Here is a 22564-nt window from a genome sequence, read left to right as displayed (position 1 = left end):
TTTTAGATGTCTGCTTGAGCACTTTCACATCAGCTGTGCAGAAGAGACCAAACCCCTGAACTGGAAAGGAAATGATTAAGGGGAGATTTACCTTAAGATTTACCCACCTTGGCAAGCTTTATCAAAAGGTCTTGCATCAAAAGGTTAAAAGTGAAAGCGTCTAGCTGAGGGAGTTGTTTGGCGTGCACGATGGTGTGCAGGGAGGCAGCTGGCCTTGGTCACCTTTTCGACATCTACGGAGCAAGCCTCAAAGCCTGAGCATTTCATTTAAACCTCTCCCATAGTCAAGCTACCCTCAGAGGATAAGTCTTCTTAATCTAAGAGAAATAGTTCATGATAGGTCAGAAGAGCCAATCCTCTACACTGCCAGGAAAGCCAGAGGGCCACTTTGGCTCCAGCTTGTCTATAGTGTGGTAGTCCAATGAATCTCACTTCTAATGAAGGAAACAAGAGCAGAAGGAAAGACTCTGCCTAGTCTGTAGAGAGATAAAGAGAGGCCAGTTTCCACCCTGAAAGCACAGCCACCTTTCCCCAGAACTTTAAGTTCCAAGATACCCTTCCGCTTTGTGATAGGACCTTGTATTACCTGGAGCCTTGAGAGGGATCTGCTTAGGCACTGTAGCTGCTGCATCAAAATACAGGAAAACACGAAGAAGGGTGCATGGTCCCCAGCTGTCATCATTATATTTATGAAACATCTCATGAGCCCCCCAAAATGCGCATGTAGATACTGGATTTGTGCCTGGAAGGGAATCAGGGGTCACAGAACAGGTTGTGACACCCTGCTTTCTTTGCTGGATACTTGTGGAAAAGAATTTCTAAGAACTGCTGCGTTTTTTTCTTCTTCCAAAGAGGTTACTGTCACTGCAAGAGAATAATCAGCAGTTCTTTTACTTTTTTCCTTGTCCCTTTAACCTCAAAGGCAGTGTCATCTTTTCACATTGATATTTTGAAGTGGAAATTGCATCCAGAATTGTTTTCACCCTCTTCCTTCCAGGTCTCTGCAGCGATTAAGGACAGTACAGATGGCGGATGAGAACTGCACCAGGGTGACCCACTTCACCCTTGCAGGACTCACAGAGCACCCACACCTGAAGCCCGTCCTCTTTGCCCTCTTCCTGGGCACCTACATGCTGACCCTAGTGGGAAACCTCGGCATCATCGTGCTGGTCAGGGTCAGCCCCCAGCTCCACACCCCCATGTACTTTTTCCTCAGTAACTTGTCCTTCTTAGACATTTGCTATTCCTGCACCATCAGCCCCAAAATGCTGTTGGACCTTTCAGAAAAACACGAAGCCATTTCTTTTGCTGGCTGCCTCATGCAGTTATACTTCTATGCTGTTTTTGCCACAGCTGAGATCTACCTTCTGGCTGCCATGGCGTATGACCGCTACGTGGCCATCTGCAGCCCCCTGCTCTACGGGGTCGTCATGTCTCCTGGACTCTGCACGTGCCTGGTTGCCGGGTCCTACCTTGCAGGGCTGCTGAATGCCATCATACACACGAGTGGCTTGCTCCAGCTCTCCTTCTGTGGCCCTCACGTCATCAATAACTTCTACTGTGATGGGCCCCCATTGCTTGTTCTCTCCTCCACTGACACGTGGCTCAATGAGGTTGTGATGATTGTGTTTGTGGGCTTCAACGTGATCACCACCATCACGCTCATCATCGCCTCTTACACCCACATTGCAGTGACCATCGTGAGGATGCGCTCTGCTGAAGGCAGGCGCAAAGCCTGCTCCACCTGTGCCTCCCACCTAGCAGCCATCACCATATTCTACGTATCTGCTGCTTTCAATTACATGCAACCCAGTTCAATGAACTCAATGGAGAGCAGGAAATTTGCATCCATCTTTTATAACATTATAATCCCCATGCTGAATCCCTTGATTTACAGTCTGAGGAACAAGGAGGTGAAGCATGCCACAATCAATATTATCAGGAGGAAAGTGTACTTCTGAAAGGCATTCTCATTTTATATTGTTTTCCTTTGTTTTTCCTCTCTTGAAAGAGAATGTTTCATGCATGTTTCTGAGATCTGCTGCTTCCAAAACTGTTTGAAACCTCATAGATTAGGACTGGAGAATTAATTAGCCATCTCTCAGACTGATTGTGCCCACTGACATAGCTACATCTTTCTTGTCTGAAGAACAAGCTTCTTGTCCAGTTAGTCTGTCCCCAACACTCTCATAGTTATATTGCCACTGTGCAAAACGGCAAAAAGTGAGTTTATGAGCTGGAGATGGTGATGCTGTGGATCTGCACACAAAATCACAGAAGGGTTAAGGTTGGAAGGGACCTCTGCAGCTGTCTAGTCCAAGTCCTCTGCTTAGAGCAGGATCAGCTACAGTGGGTTGCTCAGGACTGTGTGCAGTCGGGCTTTGAATAGCTGCAAGGATGCAGACTCCACAACCTCTCTGGGCACCCTGTTCCAGTGTTTGACCACCCTCACCATCAAAACTTTTTTCTTATGTTTAAATAGCATTGCCTGTATTTCATTTTGTCTTTTCACTGCGCACCACCGAGAAGAGTCTGGCTCCACCTTCCCTACCTCCCCCCATCAGGTATTTCTATACATTGATAAGATCCCCCTTGAGCTTTCTCCTCTCAAAGCTGAACAGTCCCAGCTCTCTCAGCCTCTCCTCACAGCAAAGATGCTCCAGTCCCTTAATCACCTTCACAGCCCTTTGCTGGACTCGCTCCAGGAGCTCCATGTCTCCCTTGTACTGGGGAGCCCAGACCTGGACACAGCACTCCACGTGTGGCCTCACCAGGGCTGAGTGGAGGGGAAGGATCACCTGCCTCGACCTGCTGGCAACGCTCTGCCTCATGCAGCCTGGGAGGCTGGTGGCCGCCTTTGCCACAAGAGCACATTGCTGGTTCATGCTCAACTTGCTGTCCACCAGGACTCCCAGGTCCTTCTCTGCAGAGCTGCTCTCCAGCAGGTCAGCCCCCAGCATGTCCTGGTGCATGGGGCTATCCCTCCCCAGAGGCAGGACTGTGAACTTCCCTCTGTTGAACTTCATGAGTTTCCTCTCTGCCCCTTTCTCCAGCCTGTCAAGACCCCTCTGAATAACAGCACAACCGTGTGCTGTATCAGCCACTCCTCCCACTTTTGCACCATCTGCAGATTTGCTGAGAGTGACTTTGGTCCCATCATCCAGGTCACTAATGAAGTCGTCAAACAGTATTGGCCCCAGTGTCTACCCCAGGGTACACCACTAGTGACTGGCCTCTGGCTGGACTTTGTGCTGCTCTTAATGACAGAGCTGAAAGGAAGAGACTCATTATCCTAGCAACTAAGGAAGATTTGTATTCCCCTTGACCATGCTAGTGAACACCTACACTGACCACTTCCCCAGTAATCTGCAATGATAGTGTTTCTAGTATAGCACCAGGAGGTCACAACACCGATGGGAGAGGAGAGGGCATCACATGCTGGCAGGTACGCACATGTGTGGCAACAGCAGAGAACAGTGCGTAACATAGTCAATCCAAAGGATAGAGGGGCAGTAAGAGAAGAAAATGGTGAAATGAATTGGAGGAGATTATAAGAGCAGGAAAAAATAAAAGAGAGTCCTCCAGGAACACAGGCTTTATGAGTGAAATGTCTTCTCACAGGCCCTCTTAAAGTATAGGAACGTTGAAATTCCCCTCAAAGCTTTTTCAGCTGCTTCGCACCATCTCCTTTTTCTGTTAGCCAAAACTATTTGTTTCTATTTTCCATTTTTGTCAAGCAGTCTCACCACGTTTCCAGAATGCCTATGCTGAGTGAACGGGAGTTTGAATGTACAGTGTTCAATGAAGACTATTTTAAAAGTCGGGAGAAAATGTAAACCTCAGTGAATGATGAACAAACTTATGTTACATTTCTATATCTGAATAGTTTGAGGCTGAATCATGAAGTGTTGTGCTACCTGATTTGTTGACCACCACTACCCTCCTAGGATATTAAAGGTATAACTTCATATCCTTGGACAGACTATACTCTTCTGTATGTATAAAGAACACGTTAAATGAGCCCTTCAAATTCATATTCTGAGTCTTCCCTTAAAGTAAGTTTTCTTCTCTAGATTATACTGAGGGCCAGAGGCACTTTTTCCATTTCCTGCGCTCAGCACGGGATATGAAACCGTGGCCGAGTACAAAAAAAGGGGTTCTGAGCTGAAGTTAATGATCTTTATTTCCTCCTGTGCCCCGCTTTCTCTATAGGTATGCTGACTTTCACTTGCCATCTTCCTGCCCAGCACCTTCTTGTGCGTGGCTTCTTTGAGAGCCCCTTGGGGTGCAGGTCCCTGCCTTGTGCTCTGTGTTTCTTGACTCTCCCCATGCCCACGCTGGTTAGCTCTGGATCACATTGCGGAGTGGTCCTGGAGCATGCGCCATACAGCCCTGCTACAGAACACAGAGCTGGAAATATCACCACCAAGGAAATCAAGGCTTTTTAAAATTGTCCAGCAGAGAGACTGAGGGGACGGTTGTTTGTCACCCTGCAAGGCTCACACCACTTCCCTTTTCCTTCTCCGTCCCTTGGCTGTGGTGGTGCAGGCATCACTCTGGACTCAGGTGCCAACCTGGGTGTCCTGAATGCTGGCGGGCCCTCCGCATGCAGCTGCTGGGGGAACTGGTCCCCATTACCCCGGCAGAGCTTGAGGGCTCACCTGCATCCATGCCGAGGCCGACAGAGGCATCGCTGGCAGCCCCTGCCCTTGCGGACAGGGGAATGTCGCCTGTCCCAGGCAGCGCTGCCCGTGCACCAAGCGTGTGCCTCAGCTGGACACGTGCTACCTTGCCATCTGGGTAGGGCCTGATGACCCAGCTTGAAGGGGCTACACAGTGTCTGGTGACTCAGGCAGACGGTGCAATGCCATGAAGTTCTCTAAGAGAAACCAGGTGCTAATGTCCCCTTTGAGTCTGAGGTGGGAGGTTAGCGACTCCCTGAAGGCTGCCAAGATGTGGGCCTGCATGAATAGCTGAATTCACTAGGACTAGCAGCTCCTTTAAGCTCAGGCCAGGGGTTTCAGCCCTTCTCTGAGATGTATTGTAGGCGCGACTGGCTCCTCTCTTGTCTCTTGGATGGACCTCAGACCTGCACTGTAGGTAGTTGTCCTCCTAGATGGACCCTTGGAACATACATTGTGGCTGCTCTCTGGACCTGCCTGGTCTCCTTTTGCTCCTGATGGGAGGCCCTGGATGGACTCCGGACCTGCTTCTTCACTTGTGGTGCCTGGGGCTGCTGATGGGCCCTATTACTGGCCCCTGATGCTTGCTTCTAGTGTGTTGGGGGTCTCCTTCATGCTGAGTTTTCTAGCTCTCCATGCTGCAGCCCCTGTGAGGCCCCAAGCTCCTGCTGCAAGGTGCTAAGTGACTTCTGCCAACCCTTGGTGGCCAGGGGAAGCTGCCTTCTCAGCTGCTGGTGGCAAGCTGCATGGACTTGGACCTCTGGTGCAACCTCCGTACCAATGGAGTGGAGGACTGGGGAGGCATAGGCCAACGTACTGACCCGTAAGCTCCCTAACCACAGGCTTCAGGGCCGAGGTAGTTGTGACAAACCAAACAGCTTTAGAAGTGCTTGTTGCCATTAACAAAGAAGAAAGTTTCCTTCTTGATAGTCTCTCTGAGGTTGTCCCGCAGTGGCTTGTTAGGAAGAATGAGGTAAGGTGAGTATGAGCTCTCCAAGAAGGTTTCAGGGTCATTAGGGACTTTCTTCCTAATGCCCAGAAGGGCTTGTTAAGCTGATGACTCCTGGAAGGCTGGCTGGCTGGCCCCCAGAGTGAGCTGCTTGTTTTGGGAAGCAGAGCAGTGTCATTTGTGGCAGAAATAGATTTAACCTAGCCTAGCGTAGCCTAGGTGATGAGAGCTTGGAGTTCAGGCCAGCCGAGGGGCTTCCAGTGGGTCAAGCTTCAACTCTTCCCTCTGCCTGCTGGTGGACAAGGCCTCTCATTTGGTCTCCTTAAAGAATAAGGCATCTCTGGTTCTCACTACACGTACAGTTCATATGCATTTGTTGGCTTTTACTAATCGGATGTTTAATCTTTGCCTGTTTTTCACTCCATAGAAAATCAAATAAAAACTTGAGAAGTCCTTTAGGTATTGTGGGAGCCTGGGTTGGTCGAGGAGAGACTCGTGTCTAGCTCTGGCTGTGCTCCCCCTTTTCTGCCTTACCGTGTATGAAATAATTTTGCGTTTGTCTTTGTACATAGCTGCTAAAGGCCTCATCTATCCTAGGGGCTTTGACTGTTCCAGGGGAGTCTGTGGGAGATGTGGGTTTCTCCAGTACATAAGTGCGAAGGACAGGGTGAAAAGCACCAGCTTGTTGGTGCGTGTGTGTGAGGAGGAGCAGGGGATCACTGTGGGGATATCGCAGAAGAAGTGATTGATCACACTGGGCTTGCAGAAGCGTAGCTGGAAGCAAGGCTGCTATGTGTCACGGCATTCACGATCCCCACCATGTAAGGGCCAGCTATCAGCCGGGCACAGATTTTGGGTACATGATGACAGCGTAGAGCAGCGGTTTGGAAATGGCCACGTAGCGGTCCTAGGCCATTGCTGCCAGGAGGTGACACTTGGCAGGCACAAAGAGGCTGAAGAACCACATGTGTGTGGCTCACTGCAGAAGTGAAATGGCTTTCTGCTGAGCAAAGAAATTGGCCAGCACCTGGGGGGTGACCACGGAGGAGCAGCAGAGGTCTACAAGGGACAGGTGACTGAGGAAGAAGTACGTGGGGGTGTGAAGTTGAGGGTCAACCCCAATTAGAAAGATCATCCCAAGCTTCCCCACTAATGTGATGACGTAGCTCACCAGGAAAACCAAGAGAAGGGGAATCCGCAGTTCCAGGCAGTCTGAAAAACCCTCAAGAGTGAACTCTATTGCTTCTGTGCAGTTTTCTACCATCCTTTCTTCCCAGCCTGAGTGAAGAAAGAAAAAGCCAGGAGAGGGGCTAGTGTTAGTTAGATAGCTCGGTAGCCGTGCCCTGGTAGTCCTAGGAGATAATCTCATGGGGCTGGCGATCGCTTTTCTGTAGAAATGTGATGTAGGACTGGAAAGACTTCTGAATCACCTTTAGTCCTTGTGGGCAGCTCTAGCAAATCCTTCTTTTCAGGAGCTAATCCAGCTCCGTTCAGGCATTAGTTGCTTGCCACTTCCTTTCTTACTGCAGAGTTCAAATCAGCTATGCTGTGCTGGGTGGTCAAAATGTCTCCTTGTCAGATGGTGTCCAGAACCAATAAATGATGTTTAGAAAAAGGTCATATATTGGGGAGAGAGGTGCCCGCCTGCCCGGGGAGAGGCTCTGGAGGAAGGAAGGGGGGCTGCTGGCTCTGGGAGGGACTGGGGAGACAGCTGGCTCAGGGGGAGCTGGCTGGGGGGTGGCAGGGAAGCAGACTTGAAGCTCCAGGAAAAGAGGAAGCCTTTCCAAGGTCTCTGGAGAGCCTGAGGGATCTGTGGACTCCAAGAAGGTGTGAAATCTACCTGGAGTGGAGACGTGGGCTGGTAGAAGGCGTTTGCCCTGCAAGACTGCTGTGATGGGCGCTAAAGGTGTGTTCAAGCCCTCCCTCACCCAGCGCGGCTCGACTGCCCCAGCCACCTAGTTTGCTTGTTCCACATCGGTATCTTTGCACTCCTACAGAGAAAAGCTTTCAGGACTGGAGCCTTTGGTGTCCATCACTGTGCTCTTTCCAGGCGAGAGCGGGGAAGATGGCAGTCCCAACTCAAGGCTCGCGGTTATTCATGTTGTTCCTTGTGAGTTCGCAATCGGTCTCAACTTACAGTTTAGAAAATCTGTGCTAGTGGAGACCTTGAGAGATCACCCAAGCCATCCCCTGACCTAGGACCAGTGCAGCCTGGCAGATGCTCTCCTGCGGCTTGAGGGCTCAGCCAGCTGCCCCAGCAACATCGCTGCACAGTCACAGGCTGATCACCAGTTGGGAGCTTCCCTGTTACAGGCGATGAAGCCCTCCTTGCCATTTGGAATAAGAAATCAAGAGTAGGAGTAGAATTTCTGCCTTCTCTTCCTTTGAGTGGGCAGCTTCAGTGTTGCCTTACCCTGCCTGTTGCGCAGGGTGAGGCACCCCATCAAACACGTGCTGGGCCAAGCAGCTGCAGAGCTACCCTGAGCTTCAGCTTTTCACTGGCGCGATTTCTCATGGAAACCCAAAGTCCTTTTGGTCTGCTTGCCCCACTGTCCTCTGACCACGAGGAACCTCTTTTGTCCCAAATCCTCTCCCTGGGAGAAGAGAGTTATCCTGGCACTATGCATTGCTTTAAAAAAAACAAAACCAAAAAGGTTCCTGTGTGTTTTGAAAGGATGGTCCTTTCAGTTAAGCTTACTGTGCTCGGGGACATGATTATCGCCTTGTTTTCACTTCTGTGTGATAGAGGAGCACATTGCTGGGGAATGGTGGACTCTGTGATGCTGGACCAATACCTCTGCTTTGCAAGTGTCCCAGCGACCTCAGTTTTGATTGCAAGGTCTGTTCTGCCTTAGGTTATCCTCAGGGTGGTGGGAAGAATGCTAGAGACTTGGTTCCTTTCCATCTGTACACATATACATATGTACATTTGCCTCTCTTTATATGTATATATATATGCGTGTGTGTGTGTGTGCGCGCGGAATACAGAAGAAAGACTGAAAAGTGCATTTCTATTGGACGCAGCATGAAGTTTATTTGTTTGCAATTTACTTAAGCCAGTTAAAATAAAGATCAATCTTTAAATGAAAGGTGCCTTTTCATAATGCAGATGAAAAGGTCCAAGTGTATGTGCCAAGATGGTATACTTCCACGTCCGACAAAAAACATTGCTTTCTGAACTGGTCAAAATGTTCCTGTTTAATGCCTTCTCTATCCCTCCTGGGATGGCATTCATTGTGCATTTTAGTGCCCTGAGGGCAGCAAGGGGGCATAATAGCCCTGAGGAGCCTCACCTGGAGCCCCACTCACACCACCCTGCCCATGGCCCAGGAGCCCTGTTTAAGCTCAGCCCAGGGCCTTCAGCCTCTTCCTGAGCTATGCTGTAGGTGTGCTTGTCTCCAGCCTGGTCTCTGCCTCCTGGGTGGACCTCAGACCTGCACCATAGGTCGCCTCTGGATGGGCCCCAGACCTGGCTCCTTGCTTGCCGTGCCTGGGGCTGTCAAGGGAGCCTGTTGCCAGCCCCAGGCTCTGCCTGCTGGGTCTGTGCCTGTGGGTCTGTGTCCCCATGGGGAGGGTCCTGCCTGTGCTGAGGTCCCAGCTGGCCCTCGCTGCTTCCTGAAGCTTTGTCCTGGAGCTGTCCTGTTTTAGGTTTTTGTTAATGCATGGAGGAGATGGAGTGCACCCTCGTCAAGTGTGTGGGTGATGCCAAACTGTGGGGCTGGACCAGCTGATATGCTTGTGGGCAGGGTGGCTGTGCAGAGGGACCTGGGCAGGCTGGGGGAATGGGCCGCCAGGAACCTCATGAACTTCAGCGGGGACAAATGATAAGTGCTGTGCCTGTGACAGACTGGTGTGCGCTGGGGAGCATCTCTGCTGGGAGACCTGCAGTCCTGGCAGGCAAGCCTGAGCCAGCAGTGTGCCCTGGCAGCGAGTGGAGCCTAGAGCATCCTAGGCCACGTGCACAGGAGCACAGCCAGGATGTGGAGGGCTGTGCTTATCCCCCTTTACTTGGCACTTCTTAGGCCATGTTTGGGTACCCCCTCCAGGTTTGGCCTCCCACAGCAAGAACGTTGTCAACAAACCCGAGCAAGTCTAGCAGGGACACCAAGACAGTTGGGGGCCACCTGTGAGAAGAAGCTGAGGGAAAAGTACTTACACTAGCCTGGAGACCAGAAGGCCTTGGGAGGACCTAAGAGCAGCCTCACAGTGCCTACATGCAGGTTATCAAGAAGCCAAAGCCAGACTCTGCTGAGGCGCACAGCAGAGAGATGAGGGACAGTGGTCATAAACCGAAATGGGGAGGTATGATTGGATAGAAGACCGTTTTCCCCCCAGAGGACAGTCGGGCACTGGAAGAGGGTCCAGCAAGGCTGTGCAGCCTCCATCCTTGGAGATTTTTCAAGCCTTGACTGGAGAAGGCCCTGTGCAATGTGACATGAATTCAGTGTTGAACCTGCATTAAGGAGGAGGTTGGACTAGAGGCCTCCTGAGGTCCCTTCCCACCCGAGTCCGTGATTAGTCTGATTCAGTGATCACCTACGAAGGGGCTGAAGAGCCAGGACCTTTGTGCAGGCTCCATGGATAGTGTGTGATGTGGAGACAGTAATGCTAAACTAGCCAACATGTTGAATGAGACGTCCTGGGATTTTCTAAGCATCCTTAAAGTACCACCACTGCTCTCTAGTGGCATGAGTGCAGCAGAGCAGCTCCTGAACATGTCTTAATGGTGGCACATGGCATGTTTTAGGTTGGACAAGGCTTTTCTTTCACAGGTGCTCTCAGGCAACTCATATGCATCCTTTCCCCAGCTGTTTGCAGCCACTGTCCATTCCCACCTGCAAGTGTATCACTGCCACCAGGGAGCCAAAGCATACTGCCTGAGAGTCCTCCTCAGCTGAGCTGAGGGTTACATATCTGCCCTGCTTCCCACACTGAGGCCACAGGCACTCAGAAAAGGAAGGAAGGAAGGAAGGAAGGAAGGAATGCTGCAGAAGAAAAGCACTAGCTGAAATGCCACTTGTGACGCTGGCAGGGCTGTACAGCCAGCCCTGCATTGGCATCCATCAGAAGAAAGGTTGCAGAAGGCAGCGATCTGCTTGGAGGATGAAAGTGGTCTCCCATGGCCAAGAGCATCTTGTGGGGAGCAGCCCCAGAGGAGATGAAGGGCTGTGTGCTTGGCACCCGGTTCTCCAGCTCCGATAGGGCTCTGGTGTGGGGCTGCCCCCGGGCCCCGGAGCAGTGATCAGGTGGCTCCCATGGCCAGAGGTGCTCCACTGGTCATGGTGCATTAAGGGAGTCCTTAGCCCCTGAGCTGGGCTGGGGCACACTGCTTCTGGAGAGAACACATATCTCCATTTTGCCCTCTATGTTCTCCACAGGTTGGACTATCAGAACTGGACAAACTGTGGAGCGTGAGGTGCTGTGGGGGAAGCCAAGCTTGATCCTCTTAGAAATGAATGCATTTGTGAGCAGAGAGAAGCTCAGGTAAACTAGCCCAGAGGTAGGTGTTACCTCCAGAGTTGGAGGTAAATCCCAGAAAGAAAGACTTAGTAACAACAGATGTAAACTCACTGAGTGTGAACTCAGAGACTTGGTAAAAGAGTGTCCTGGTTGGGATTCACCCGCCTAACTGCAGGTGTTGAAAAGTTGTTTCTGTAGGTCTGGCCTTGTTGTCCAGGTGTCCTTAATCCTGTACAGTGAGAAACAGGTGCTTCTGATGAGTGATATGTCCTGCAGAGGTGTCCAAAGCTAGCCTGAGTCCTTGAAAAGACTAAGTAAAGAAGCTGATATGGCACCCCACCCGAGGAAAAACCTGCTGCACAATCGTATGAGAAAGGGCAATATGAAACTGCAAGTTGTCTTCAAACTGGAGAAGGGAGAATGGTAGCAGACTGATTTCTGTATTTTGCTGTGCTTTAACAGATGCATGTTCAATTCAAGCAAAAATATTACACAAATAAAAGTAAATTTAACGTGACTGGCCATGACAGAGACGAACAGATTTCCTTCAATTGAGCCAGCAGTAAGAAGTTACTTGTATGTGTTTCTCCAGAAACACAGGAAGAAGTTGTTCTTCTGATTTACATCCTTCCACAGAAATGCATTGTCTCGTGTTTAGTTCTTCCCTGCAAAGTTAAGTGCATCAGTATAATGACTTATCGTCTGCAGGCATTATTTCTGATATGTTTGGGGGATTTGCCAAAACATTAGCTGCAGAGAGAAATCTCTGCATGATGCAAGCCCAGGTCCTCAGGGGAAGCTCGCTCTGTTTACCAGGTGCCCTGGAGAACCTCTGATAACTTATCCCATGAGTATGGGATGAGTGGGACATCATTCTGGTTTCACAGAGACCGACAGAGCCTATATTTGGACTTCCGCTCAGTCCTCACTGAGTGGGGGTCTGCCAATAGCTCGGGGAGACCACTGAACGGAGCAAACGTGAGTGAATTTCCAAGACAAAGAGATGCTGGATGGTGATGTGTTGAGTGTCCTCATATGTCTCTGAGAAGAACTGGATAACTTTGTGCCTGGACAAAATCCTCTCTCAGCACCTGGCTGATGATCCTACCTGCCTGTAGTTTCACTGGGATGGAGGAGAACTGTGAAGAACTGCAGGAACGCCAATGTAAGGTAGGAAAATTTTTTTTGTCAGCTTGTCTTGCCTGTGGCACGCTTTCAAAACGAACGCTGGCCAAATACCTCACCATTATTATTCACTTTTGAAAGTTTGTCTGAATCATTACAGTTTGTCTGTATCCAGGTAAGAGGCACGACAGTTGGAGATTTCAGGTTCTGCTGAAAACTGTGGAAGACTAATGTATGTTAAGAGGATGAGGTCCTGTGGGTGGGGTGATTTTGGATCATAATTGTTGGAAATGCCTGTTCAGGTGTCAATGCCTGCCCCTGAGCACCATTCCCTTAATCATGGGGATCTCAAAAACAGAGTATGTACTGACAAAAGGCACAGTATGCAAACATACTCCTCAGGTATACTTCACTGCATCCCACCAGGAGCTGCAGGAGGAGAGATGCACAAATGAATGAGAGAACAAGCACGCCTACTGTAATGTGCAAGAAGGGATTTGGGGGACCGATGAGACAGGATACCCCAAACCTAGCAGGTCCCCCTTGCCTCACCCAAACACACAACCATCCCTGGGTTGGTTACACTTACTTTTCACCACGGGATGACATGTCTGTAGAAGAGCATCTTCCCCACCAGTGCTACCCGGAGTCCAGGGGACAAAGTACCGGGAAGCAGAGAGCACACCGACATCCAGGGCACACTTGGACACAGCTCTGCTGGGTCCTGGTGGTGTTTCAAGAGTGGGTCCCAGGCTGTTGTCAGGTCCAAGCTCGCCTCACATCTGTATTGTTCCTGCATTATGGAAACAAGTCCAGATGGGCTTGGGAGGAACAGCAGAGGAACTTGCTAGAAGGAGAGTTTGAGCCCATACTCCCCACTTGCTTGGGCAGGTAGCTGTGTCAGGCAAGGAATGAGCACATCTGCCCAGGAAAAGCTTCTGCCTTGGCCTCCTCAGGATGTTGCTGACACCCAGGGGATAGTTGGCTGGGCTCCAGAGCCCCGGCATGCATGGTGAAACGGGGCTTTGCCGGCAGCTCTGCTGCAGGTAGCTGGCCATGACCAGTGCTCCTGTAGGCAGTGCAGACAATCCTGGACCCCAGCAGGAAGGTGCAAAAGAGAATGTAGCTTTCTGTCACTCATGGCTGCTCCATCCTCCTGTTTCCTCCCCCCCCCCCCCCCAAATTAAGTTGTCCTTATCTTTTTCAGGACCTTCACTTGAGGCTCACGTGGTATAACTTCTGGAGTACTGTGTCCATTTCTGGGCTCCTTAGTAGAAGAGAGACATGGAAGTATCAGAGAGAGTCCAGCAAAGGGCTATGAAGATCATTAGGGGGGGACTGGAGCTTCTCTCTTAGGAGAAAAGGCTGCGAGAGCTGGGCCTGCTCAGCCTGGAGAAGAGAAGACTGAGAGGGGATCTTATCAAGGTATACAAATATCTTAAGGGAGGGTGTCAAGACGATGGGGCCAGACTGTTTTCAGTGGTGCCCAGCGACAGGACAAGAGGCAACGGGCACAAACTGAAACACAGGAAGTTCCATCTGACCGTGAGAAAAAACTTCTTCACTGTGAGGGTGACAGAGCCCTGGAACAGGTTGCCCAGAGAGGTTGTGGAGTCTCCTTCTCTGGAGATATTCAAAAGCCGCCTGGACGCGATCCTGTGCAACGTGCTCTAGGTGACCCTGCTTGAGCAGGGGCGTTGGACTAGATGATCTCCAGAGGTCCCCTCCAACCTCCACCAGTCTGTGATTCTGTGATGAAGGCCACCCGTTCTCACTAGGTATTCTTCAGCAGCACTCTTGTTTCAATGGTTATATGCACTCAGTGATATCCTAGATCACTCCTTCTTTGCCCTATGTGCAGGTCTCTGTCCTGTGCGGAATCTTCACTGACTCTTGGGCATCCAACCTTTGTAAGTTTAGCTCTACACGGGTGTCTACTTTCCCTTTAAAGGCAGGAAGTGAGCAGCTACAGGTGATGATTTACCCCAAATGGCTAAGAGCTTTCTTTGGAGGGGATGAATTGCCCTGCAGAAGTGCCCGACTCCAATTTATTTTAGCAAGCACCTCCTCAGGTAAGGGGAGAGCTTTGCAATGAAGAGGTTAGTGGAAGTGTAAGGCAAGCATTGTATCATGCCCTGCGTTGGAGGAACATGTAGGCATTTTGTCACCCATTGGAAAATCCTTCCTAAAGCCTATGAAAATGACAGCTTAAGGCATGCCTTAGTACTCTGAAAGGGCATTTGAAGGGTACTACTGCTACTAGAGAAGTAGTATGCCCTTCTGTAATTAAGCTGAGAGTAGTCTCACTTGACTGAGCACAGAAGTTTCTAGTTAGATATGTTTCATCCCATCTATATTATTTAATGACAGTTGGTGCTGGACTTCTAATGTAGCAACAGATATTTTAGATGTCTGCTTGAGCACTTTCACATCAGCTGTGCAAAAGAGACCAAACCCCTGAACTGGAAAGGAAATGATTAAGGGGAGATTTGCCTTAAGATTTACCCGCCTTGGCAACCTTTGTCAAAAGGTCTTGCGTCAAAAGGTTAAAAGTGAAAGCGTCTAGCTGAGGGAGTTGTTTGGCGTGCACGATGGCGTGCAGGGAGGCAGCTGGCCTTGGGCTCCTTTTCAACATCTACAGAGCAAGCCTCAAAGCCTGAGCATTTCATTTAAACCTCTCCCATAGTCAAGCTACCCTCAGAGGAGAAGGCTTCTTAATCTAAGAGAAATAGTTCATGACAGGTCAGAAGAGCCAATCCTCTACACTGCCAGGAAAGCCAGAGGGCCACTTTGGCTGTAGCTTGCCTGTAGTGTGGTAGTCCAAAGAGACATGAATCTCACTTCTAATGAAGGAAACAAGAGCAGAAGGAAAGACTCTGCCTAGTCTGTAGAGAGATAAAGAGAGGCCAGTTTCCACCCTGAAAGCACAGCCACCTTTCCCCAGAACTTTAAGTTCCAAGATGCCCTTCCGCTTTGTGATAGGACCTTGTTTTAACTGGAGCCTTGAGAGGGATCTGCTTAGGCACTGTAGCTGCTGCATCAAAATACAGGAAAACATGAAGAAGGGTGCATGGTCCCCAGCTGTCATCATTATATTTATGAAACATCTCATGAGCTCCCCCAGAATCTGCATGTAGATACTGGATTTGTGCCTGGAAGGGAATCAGGGGTCACAGAACAGGTTGTGACACCCTGCTTTCTTTGTTGGATGCTTATGGAAAAGAATTTCTGAGAACTGCTGCGTTTTCTTCTTCCAAAGAGGTTACTGTCACTGCAAGAGAATAATCAGCAGTTCTTTTACTTTTTTCCTTTTCCATTTAACCTCAAAGGCAGTGTCATCTTTTCACATTGATATTTTGAAGTGGAAATTGCATCCAGCATTGTTTTCACCCTCTTCCTTCCATGTCTCTCTGCAGCGACTAAGGACAGTACAGATGGCGGATGAGAACTGCACCAGGGTGACCCACTTCACCCTTGCAGGACTCACAGAGCACCCACACCTGAAGCCTGTCCTCTTCGCCCTCTTCCTGGGCACCTACACGCTGACCCTAGTGGGAAACCTCGGCATCATCGTGCTGGTCAGGGTCAGCCCCCAGCTCCACACCCCCATGTACTTTTTCCTCAGTAACTTGTCCTTCTTAGACATTTGCTATTCCTGCACCATCAGCCCCAAAATGCTGTTGGACCTTTCAGAAAAACACAGAGCCATTTCTTTTGCTGGCTGCCTCATGCAGTTTTACTTTTATGCTGTTTTTGCCACGGCTGAGATCTACCTTCTGGCTGCCATGGCGTATGACCGCTACGTGGCCATCTGCAGCCCCCTGCTCTATGGGGTCATCATGTCTCCTGCACTGTGCACATGCCTGGTCACCGGGTCCTACCTCGCGGGGCTGCTGCATGCTGTCATACACACAAGCAGCTTGCTCCAGCTCTCCTTCTGTGGTCCTCACATCATCAATAACTTCTACTGTGATGCGCCCCCATTGTTTGTTCTCTCCTCCACTGACACATGGCTCAACGAGGTTGTGGTTTTTGTGTTTGTGGGCTTCAACCTGACCACCACCAACCTGCTCATCATCACCTCCTACACCCGTATTGCGGTGACCATCGTGAGGATGCACTCTGCTGAAGGCAGGCGCAAAGCCTGCTCCACCTGTGCCTCCCACCTAGCGGCTGTCCTGATTCTCTATGTGAGTTTTTTCCTCATGTACCTACGGCCCAGCTCTAGTTCAGCAGTTGATGAAGATAAGTGGCCTTCAGTTTTCTCTACGGTAGTGATACCTTTGTCAAATCCTCTGATTTACAGCCTGAGAAACAAGGAGGTGAAGGCTGCTCTGAGGAGACTTCTGAGGAGGACAATGTGCCCATGAAGATGATTTTTTTTTCTTCTTCTTCTTCTCCTCTTCCTTCTGCTCAGGGACACTGTTTCCCAAAGCACTGATCAGTACTACTGAGGAGCTGTTCCTTCTTTAGCAAGTACGTAAGGGAGATGCAATGCATCATCTGAATTGCTACATGAGCTTATTTCCTGACTTCACAGCCACCACTAGTCTCCAGGGTCAACCATGCGGCCTCCAAATTTCTTTGTGGTGATTGTTGTAGCCCTGAAGGATGCAGCTGGCATTGAGGAAAGGAACTTCTGGCTGCCAGGTGGGCCTGCTCCTGCTCCTTCTGTCCCTAGAGAACATAACTTGGGGCGCTTGGTCCTGAGAAGCAGCTTTGGGACTCAAAGACGCATGTAAAAACCAGCAGGGAGTTTGCAGAGGGAAAGCCTGAGCTCCACGTGAGCGATCAGAGATGACACGTCATACTGGTGCTGCTGGTTGCAGCTGCCCAAGGCCCATGATGTGACTGCTGCTCTCCACTGATGGCCAGAGCTGTTGGCCGTGTGTGGCAGGAAGGCTTTTCTGCCCTGCGATTAGCTTCCATCACAGGCAGGACTGCAAAGTTGGACCTCTCCAGGAGGAGAGGGAAGAGAGTCTGATGGCACTGCTGTGGTGGGCTATAATTTATTAGGGAGAGCAACAGAGAGTTGTTCTTTCCTTCTCCAGGGCCCTGAAAGTGATGGTGGAACAGCCTGGAACAGCATTTGGGACAGGTTGCCCAGAGAGGTTGTGCAGTCTCCTTCCTTGGAGAGGTTCAAAAGCCATCTAGGCACAATCCTGGGCAACGGGTTCTAGGTGACCCTGCTTGAGCAGCAGGGTTGGACCAGATGATCTCCAGAGGTCCCTTCCAACCTCAACCACTCTGTGATTCTGTGGGTGAGGTGATAACAACCCTCCATCCTTTTTAGCAACAACTTTGCTTGCTTGTATTTACCTTTCCAACAGGTATTGCTGGACAGCGGACTTAGCCCACATACCTTCAGGCAGGCTTGTAGAGCAAAAGGGAATGCATAACCCAGGCTGAATAGCCTGGAAAGGCATCAAAGCACCTGTGCCTTTCTTCGAGCACCTTTGGAAAACACTGGGCTATGTCACATTCCCAGAGCCAAGAAGAAAATCCCCTAAGCTTTTGGAAAAGACGTGGCCACCGCCAAGTAACTAAAAGCCAAAGCCTGACTTGTGCTTACACATGTGGTAGTACAGCAAGGTGCCAGGGCAGGACCTAGAGCGCTGGCACAGATCACCCAGGCTGCTTAAGTGGTCTGACACCTTCCCTGGCACAACTTTGGACCCTTCCTCCCACCCCAGCAGGATGAGCTCAGCGTGGCAGTGGCATATGCTGGGACTGTTTGCTGTCGGTGGTTTGGAGCAGGCTGTGCTGTTTTGGCCTGCTCCCTCCGGCACAGTCCTGCACCATCCCAGGAGACCCGGCGCGGCTGCCCTCTGTCTGCACGCACTGCTGCCATGCCCTCGCCTGTGCTCTGCATATCAGGACCATGCTATGAAACCCACCGTAGCTGGCTTTGTGAAGCCAGGCCACAGGCAGAACTATTCAAAATGGTCCAAGTGCCCAGGAGGGTTTGCATGGTGCTGGGAGGGGATGGCTGGCCTTGATCCAGGTGGAGGCCGCGTAGGTGCTGGGGGCGGCTGACTGGAGAAAATCTCCCTTTTACCTGTGCAGAGGTACCATCTGCTGGGGGAAGGCGGCCAACTAATGATGGCCATGCAGTGATACGATCAGCTGGAAAAAAAGGTGAATGTCGCCTCCGTGCAGGTCCAGGACACGGACTGCCCTTTTGGTCCATTCTGCGCAGAGCTGAGCTGGATGTTCATCTGGGCAATAATTGCAAGAGTGCATAATCCCGGCCTAGGAGTCATGAGCCCACCAACTGCTCCTCCTCCTGCTCGGTCGTCATGGTCAGGGCTGAGCACTCAGCCCGGGTGTTGAGGGAAATTCCCCTGTCCCTGCTGTTGCTTTTGTCCTGTCCATAGCTCCAGCGAGCATCAGGTTGCTTTGTGATGGTTGGTGCCTGGGGAAGGGAGAGGTATGGGCGTATTCTGCGGTGACACTGACCAGGCTGTAGAGAGTCAGGAGGTGTGTCCTGGATGGTGGGGGGAGAGGAGGAAAGAGGGAATCAGTCATGTCTTTGGCAGGGAGGGTCCTACAAATGCTGCTGGAGACAAAGCGGCGATGGCTGGGAAGTGCCTCTGCATGGAGTCCTGCAATGTTGTGGTGCAGGTTGCTGCCTCCCACCTACACATGGTGTCAATGTGGCCACCCCCATCACATGTTTTCTGAAAAAGGCCATCCCTGACAGGACATATACATAGCCATGTGCAGGCATGTTACCTTCCCAGACACCTTCCTCTCCCTGGCCCAGGCAGAGGAGGTGGCACCGTTTGTACTTCAAGCCCTCCAGACCTTGGCTTTGAATCTCATTGCTGTTCCAAAGTGAGGTTTGCCACTGAAGGGAGTGACCAGCCCTGCACAAACATCTCTCTGCAGCCTGGTTAAGTATTATGTTGTGTAAGGCAAGAGCAGATGTTGCTTGGGTTGCTCATAGCCCACTGCCTGGCTCTGAGCGTGGACCCAAGGTCCTGCAGGAAGGCTGCGAGACCTTTTCTTTGCCCTGCTCAAAAACACTGCTGAAGAGCCGTAAGAGAGTCCATAAGCTAAAGCCGCATGAACGAAAACACGGACAGCAGTCAAATTGTGGAGATGGTGATGCTAACTCAGGGGCCCAAGAGGAAGAATACTGGCCTGAAATGTTACAAAACCTTGAGGGGAAAATCAGAAGAGTTGCCAGGAGGATGAAGGCTCAGCCCCTTCCCAGGGGTGAAAGATGCTGCATCTTCCCAGCCTGGCTGATGCCCACCTGGCCAGCAGCCTCAGTGGGATGGGGCAGGAGCACAGCAATGCCTACCTCAGTAGCCTGCTGGTCTGAGCTATCATCTTGTGTGTGCCTTAGCTAATAAATACTTGCTGTCTACTCTTAAGCTGTGTATAACCTGCTTGCAGAGTCTTTGTGTGCATGGCAAAAGACGACCAAGCAAAACCAGCCCAGTAGAGCATGGGTTATACTCATGCAAGGAACTGGTCGGCAGGACAGAAAAGCAAAGAGGAAATCTCCTGGATGCTGTTGGAGATTGAATCTCGGAATAAGAAAGCCCGTTCCCCGCTCAGCCTCTCAGGTGATACCCCCAGGAAGTCCTAGGCAGAGTGAAGAGAAATGAGGGGAACGAGCAGGAAAACCAGGGTCTGTGTGTGGGAGCGAGTGAAAGGCCTCAGAAGGGATCCCTTCCTCCTCTGCTGCCCGGTTACCCTTGGTGTCTCCAAGTCATAAGGTGAGCAACATGCATGCAGTTCAGCACATCAAAGGGATAAGGCCAATGTCCCATGTGAACATTTTCTCTCCCTGAGAAGGAGTTTCTCTGAGTTTTAGATTTTGATATTACACTCTAAGGGGAAATGGCAGCTACCATGGGAAATGCAGAGGTGTTACTTAATTGCTTCTCCTCCTGCTGAGCTCCTGATGTGCTCCAGGGAGGCTGACCCAAGGCTACAAGTGTCTCATGTCCCTGTGCAGCATGCGCTAAAGCTTGAGGAGATGTTGCTGCTGCCCAGGTGTGTCCGGGAATCTTGTCTTTCACTCCACAGTCTCTTTACTCTGTTCCTGCTGCCATGGCTCTTGCTGAAATCCCGACACCGAGGTGGAAGTGGCAGCTGCAACATGCTTAGAGGAAACTCAGCACACGTTAACTAAAGCTTGTGTCTGCCTTTCACTCTACCTTGAAGTTCATTGAACTCTGATTCCTGCAACCAGTGAAAGGGACTGCAGGGCAGAGTGCCTGGGGACCTGCACAGGTAAAGCTGCCTAACAAGACAAAGCAAGGGAAACCTCAGCAATGTTGAGCCTGTGAGAGAGAACAACCAGGGGGAAGGGAGGTGATGTGTGTGCTGAGAAAACCTAGGGCTGTCCTCAAGGGTGTGAATCATCTCTTCCTAAGCTAGACAGCTGGAATATGTTGGAGGAATACACACTCAGGAGAGCCTATTTCTCTCACCTTGGATTAAAAAGACAGCCTGGACAATTAGGGCAGATGAATTGCTGTCAGTTTGTCAGATTACACTTGTGTTCACCGGAAGACATCTGCATCTATGGATTGTCCATGGCTTTTGCTCACGCTGTCTCAGATACTGAGAGAGCTTTCTCAAGGTGGACAACAGCGAGGATGTTAACACAAATTTCTCTCACTTCTTTGCTCTGTCTTTCTTCCAGGTCTCTCTGCAGCAATTAAGGACAGTACAGATGGCGGATGAGAACTGCACCAGGGTGACCCACTTCACCCTCGCAGGACTCACAGAGCACCCACACCTGAAGCCTGTCCTCTTCGCCCTCTTCCTGGGCACCTACACGCTGACCCTAGTGGGAAACCTCGGCATCATCGTGCTGGTCAGGGTCAGCCCCCAGCTCCACACCCCCATGTACTTTTTCCTCAGTAACTTGTCCTTCTTAGACATTTGCTATTCCTGCACCATCAGCCCCAAAATGCTGTTGGACCTTTCAGAAAAACACAAAGCCATTTCTTTTGCTGGCTGCCTCATGCAGTTTTACTTCTATGCTTTTTTTGTAACGTCTGAAGTTTACCTTCTGGCTGCCATGGCGTATGACCGCTACGTGGCCATCTGTAGCTCCCTGCTCTACGGGGTCGTCATGTCTCCTGGACTCTGCACGGGCCTGGTTGCCGGGTCCTACCTTGCAGGGCTGCTGAATGCTGTTGCACACACGAGTGGCTTGATCCAGCTCTCCTTCTGTGGCCCTCACGTCATCAATAACTTCTACTGTGATGTGCCCCCATTGCTTGTTCTCTCCTCCACTGACACGTGGCTCAACGAGGTTGTGATGATTGTGTTTGTGGGCTTCAACGTGATCACCACCAACCTGCTCATCATCGCCTCTTATACCCACATTGCAGTGACCATCGTGAGGATGCGCTCTGCTGCAGGCAGGCGCAAAGCCTGCTCCACCTGTGCCTCCCACCTAGCAGCCGTCACCATCTTCTTTGTATCTGCTGCTTTCAATTACATGCAACCCAGTTCCATGAACTCAATGGAGAGCAAGAAAATTTCATCCATCTTTTATATCATTATAATCCCCATGCTGAATCCCTTGATTTACAGTCTGAGGAACAAGGAGGTGAAGCATGCCACAATCAATATTATCAGGAGGAAAATGTACTTCTGAAAGTCATTCTCATTTTATATTGTTTTCCTTTGTTTTTCCTCTCTTGAAAGAGAATGTTTCACACAGGTTTCTGAGATCTGCTACTTCCAAAACTGTTTGAAACCTCACAGATCAGGACTGGAAAATTAATTAGCCAGCTCTCAGACTGATTGTGCCCACTGACATAGCTACATCTTTCTTGTCTGAAGAACAAGCTTCTTCTCCAGTTACTCTATCCCCCACACTGTCACAGTTATACTGCCACTGTGCAAAATGGCAAAAGGTGAGTTTATGAGCTGGAGATGGTGATGCTGTGGATCTGCACACAAAATTACAGAAGGGTTAAGGTTGGAAGGGACCTCTGCAGCTGTCTAGTCCAAGCCCTCTGCTTAGAGCAGGATCAGCTACAGTGGGTTGCTCAGGACTGTGTGCAGTCGGGCTTTGAATAGCTGCAAGGATGCAGACTCCACAACCTCTCTGGGCACCCTGTTCCAGTGTTTGACCACCCTCACCATCAACACTTTTTTCTTATGTTTAAATAGCATTGCCTGTATTTCATTTTGTCTTTTCACTGCGCACCACTGAGAAGAGTCTGGCTCCATCTTCCCTACCTCCCCCCATCAGGTATTTCTATACATTGATAAGATCTCCCTTGAGCTTTCTCTTCTCAAAGCTGAACAGTCCCAGCTCTCTCAGCCTCTCCTCACAGCAAAGATGCTCCAGTCCCTTAATCACCTT

At 50.4% G+C, this 22564-nt stretch overlaps 3 protein-coding genes across 3 annotated transcripts; all 3 read left to right on the top strand.

Moving 5' to 3' along the window:
- Positions 1 to 1025: 1025 nt before the first annotated feature.
- LOC136991860 (olfactory receptor 5J3-like) lies at positions 1026 to 1961 on the top strand. The gene has a single exon (XM_067295319.1). It carries the CDS (start codon positions 1026 to 1028, stop codon positions 1959 to 1961), a length of 936 nt encoding a protein of 311 aa, XP_067151420.1.
- A 13689-nt stretch (positions 1962 to 15650) lies between these two features.
- LOC136991859 (olfactory receptor 5J3-like) lies at positions 15651 to 16586 on the top strand. Its single transcript, XM_067295318.1, has one exon. It carries the CDS (start codon positions 15651 to 15653, stop codon positions 16584 to 16586), a length of 936 nt encoding a protein of 311 aa, XP_067151419.1.
- A 4325-nt stretch (positions 16587 to 20911) lies between these two features.
- On the top strand, positions 20912 to 21899 carry LOC136991971 (olfactory receptor 5J3-like). The gene has a single exon (XM_067295484.1). The coding sequence runs from the start codon at positions 20912 to 20914 to the stop codon at positions 21845 to 21847; it is 936 nt and encodes a 311-aa protein (XP_067151585.1). The 3' UTR covers positions 21848 to 21899.
- Positions 21900 to 22564: the final 665 nt, after the last annotated feature.

This window comes from Apteryx mantelli, chromosome 4 (genome assembly GCF_036417845.1).
Source record: "Apteryx mantelli isolate bAptMan1 chromosome 4, bAptMan1.hap1, whole genome shotgun sequence".
Lineage (NCBI taxonomy): Eukaryota > Metazoa > Chordata > Aves > Apterygiformes > Apterygidae > Apteryx > Apteryx mantelli.
Note: the sequence above shows the minus strand (reverse complement) of the source record. Positions and strands in the feature narration are given on the sequence as shown.

Excerpts from the sequence above, each read along its gene's own strand:
- LOC136991860 (XM_067295319.1), top strand. The coding sequence starts at position 1,026 with ATGGCGGATGAGAACTGCACCAGGGTGACCCACTTCACCCTTGCAGGA.
- LOC136991859 (XM_067295318.1), top strand. The coding sequence starts at position 15,651 with ATGGCGGATGAGAACTGCACCAGGGTGACCCACTTCACCCTTGCAGGA.
- LOC136991971 (XM_067295484.1), top strand. The coding sequence starts at position 20,912 with ATGGCGGATGAGAACTGCACCAGGGTGACCCACTTCACCCTCGCAGGA.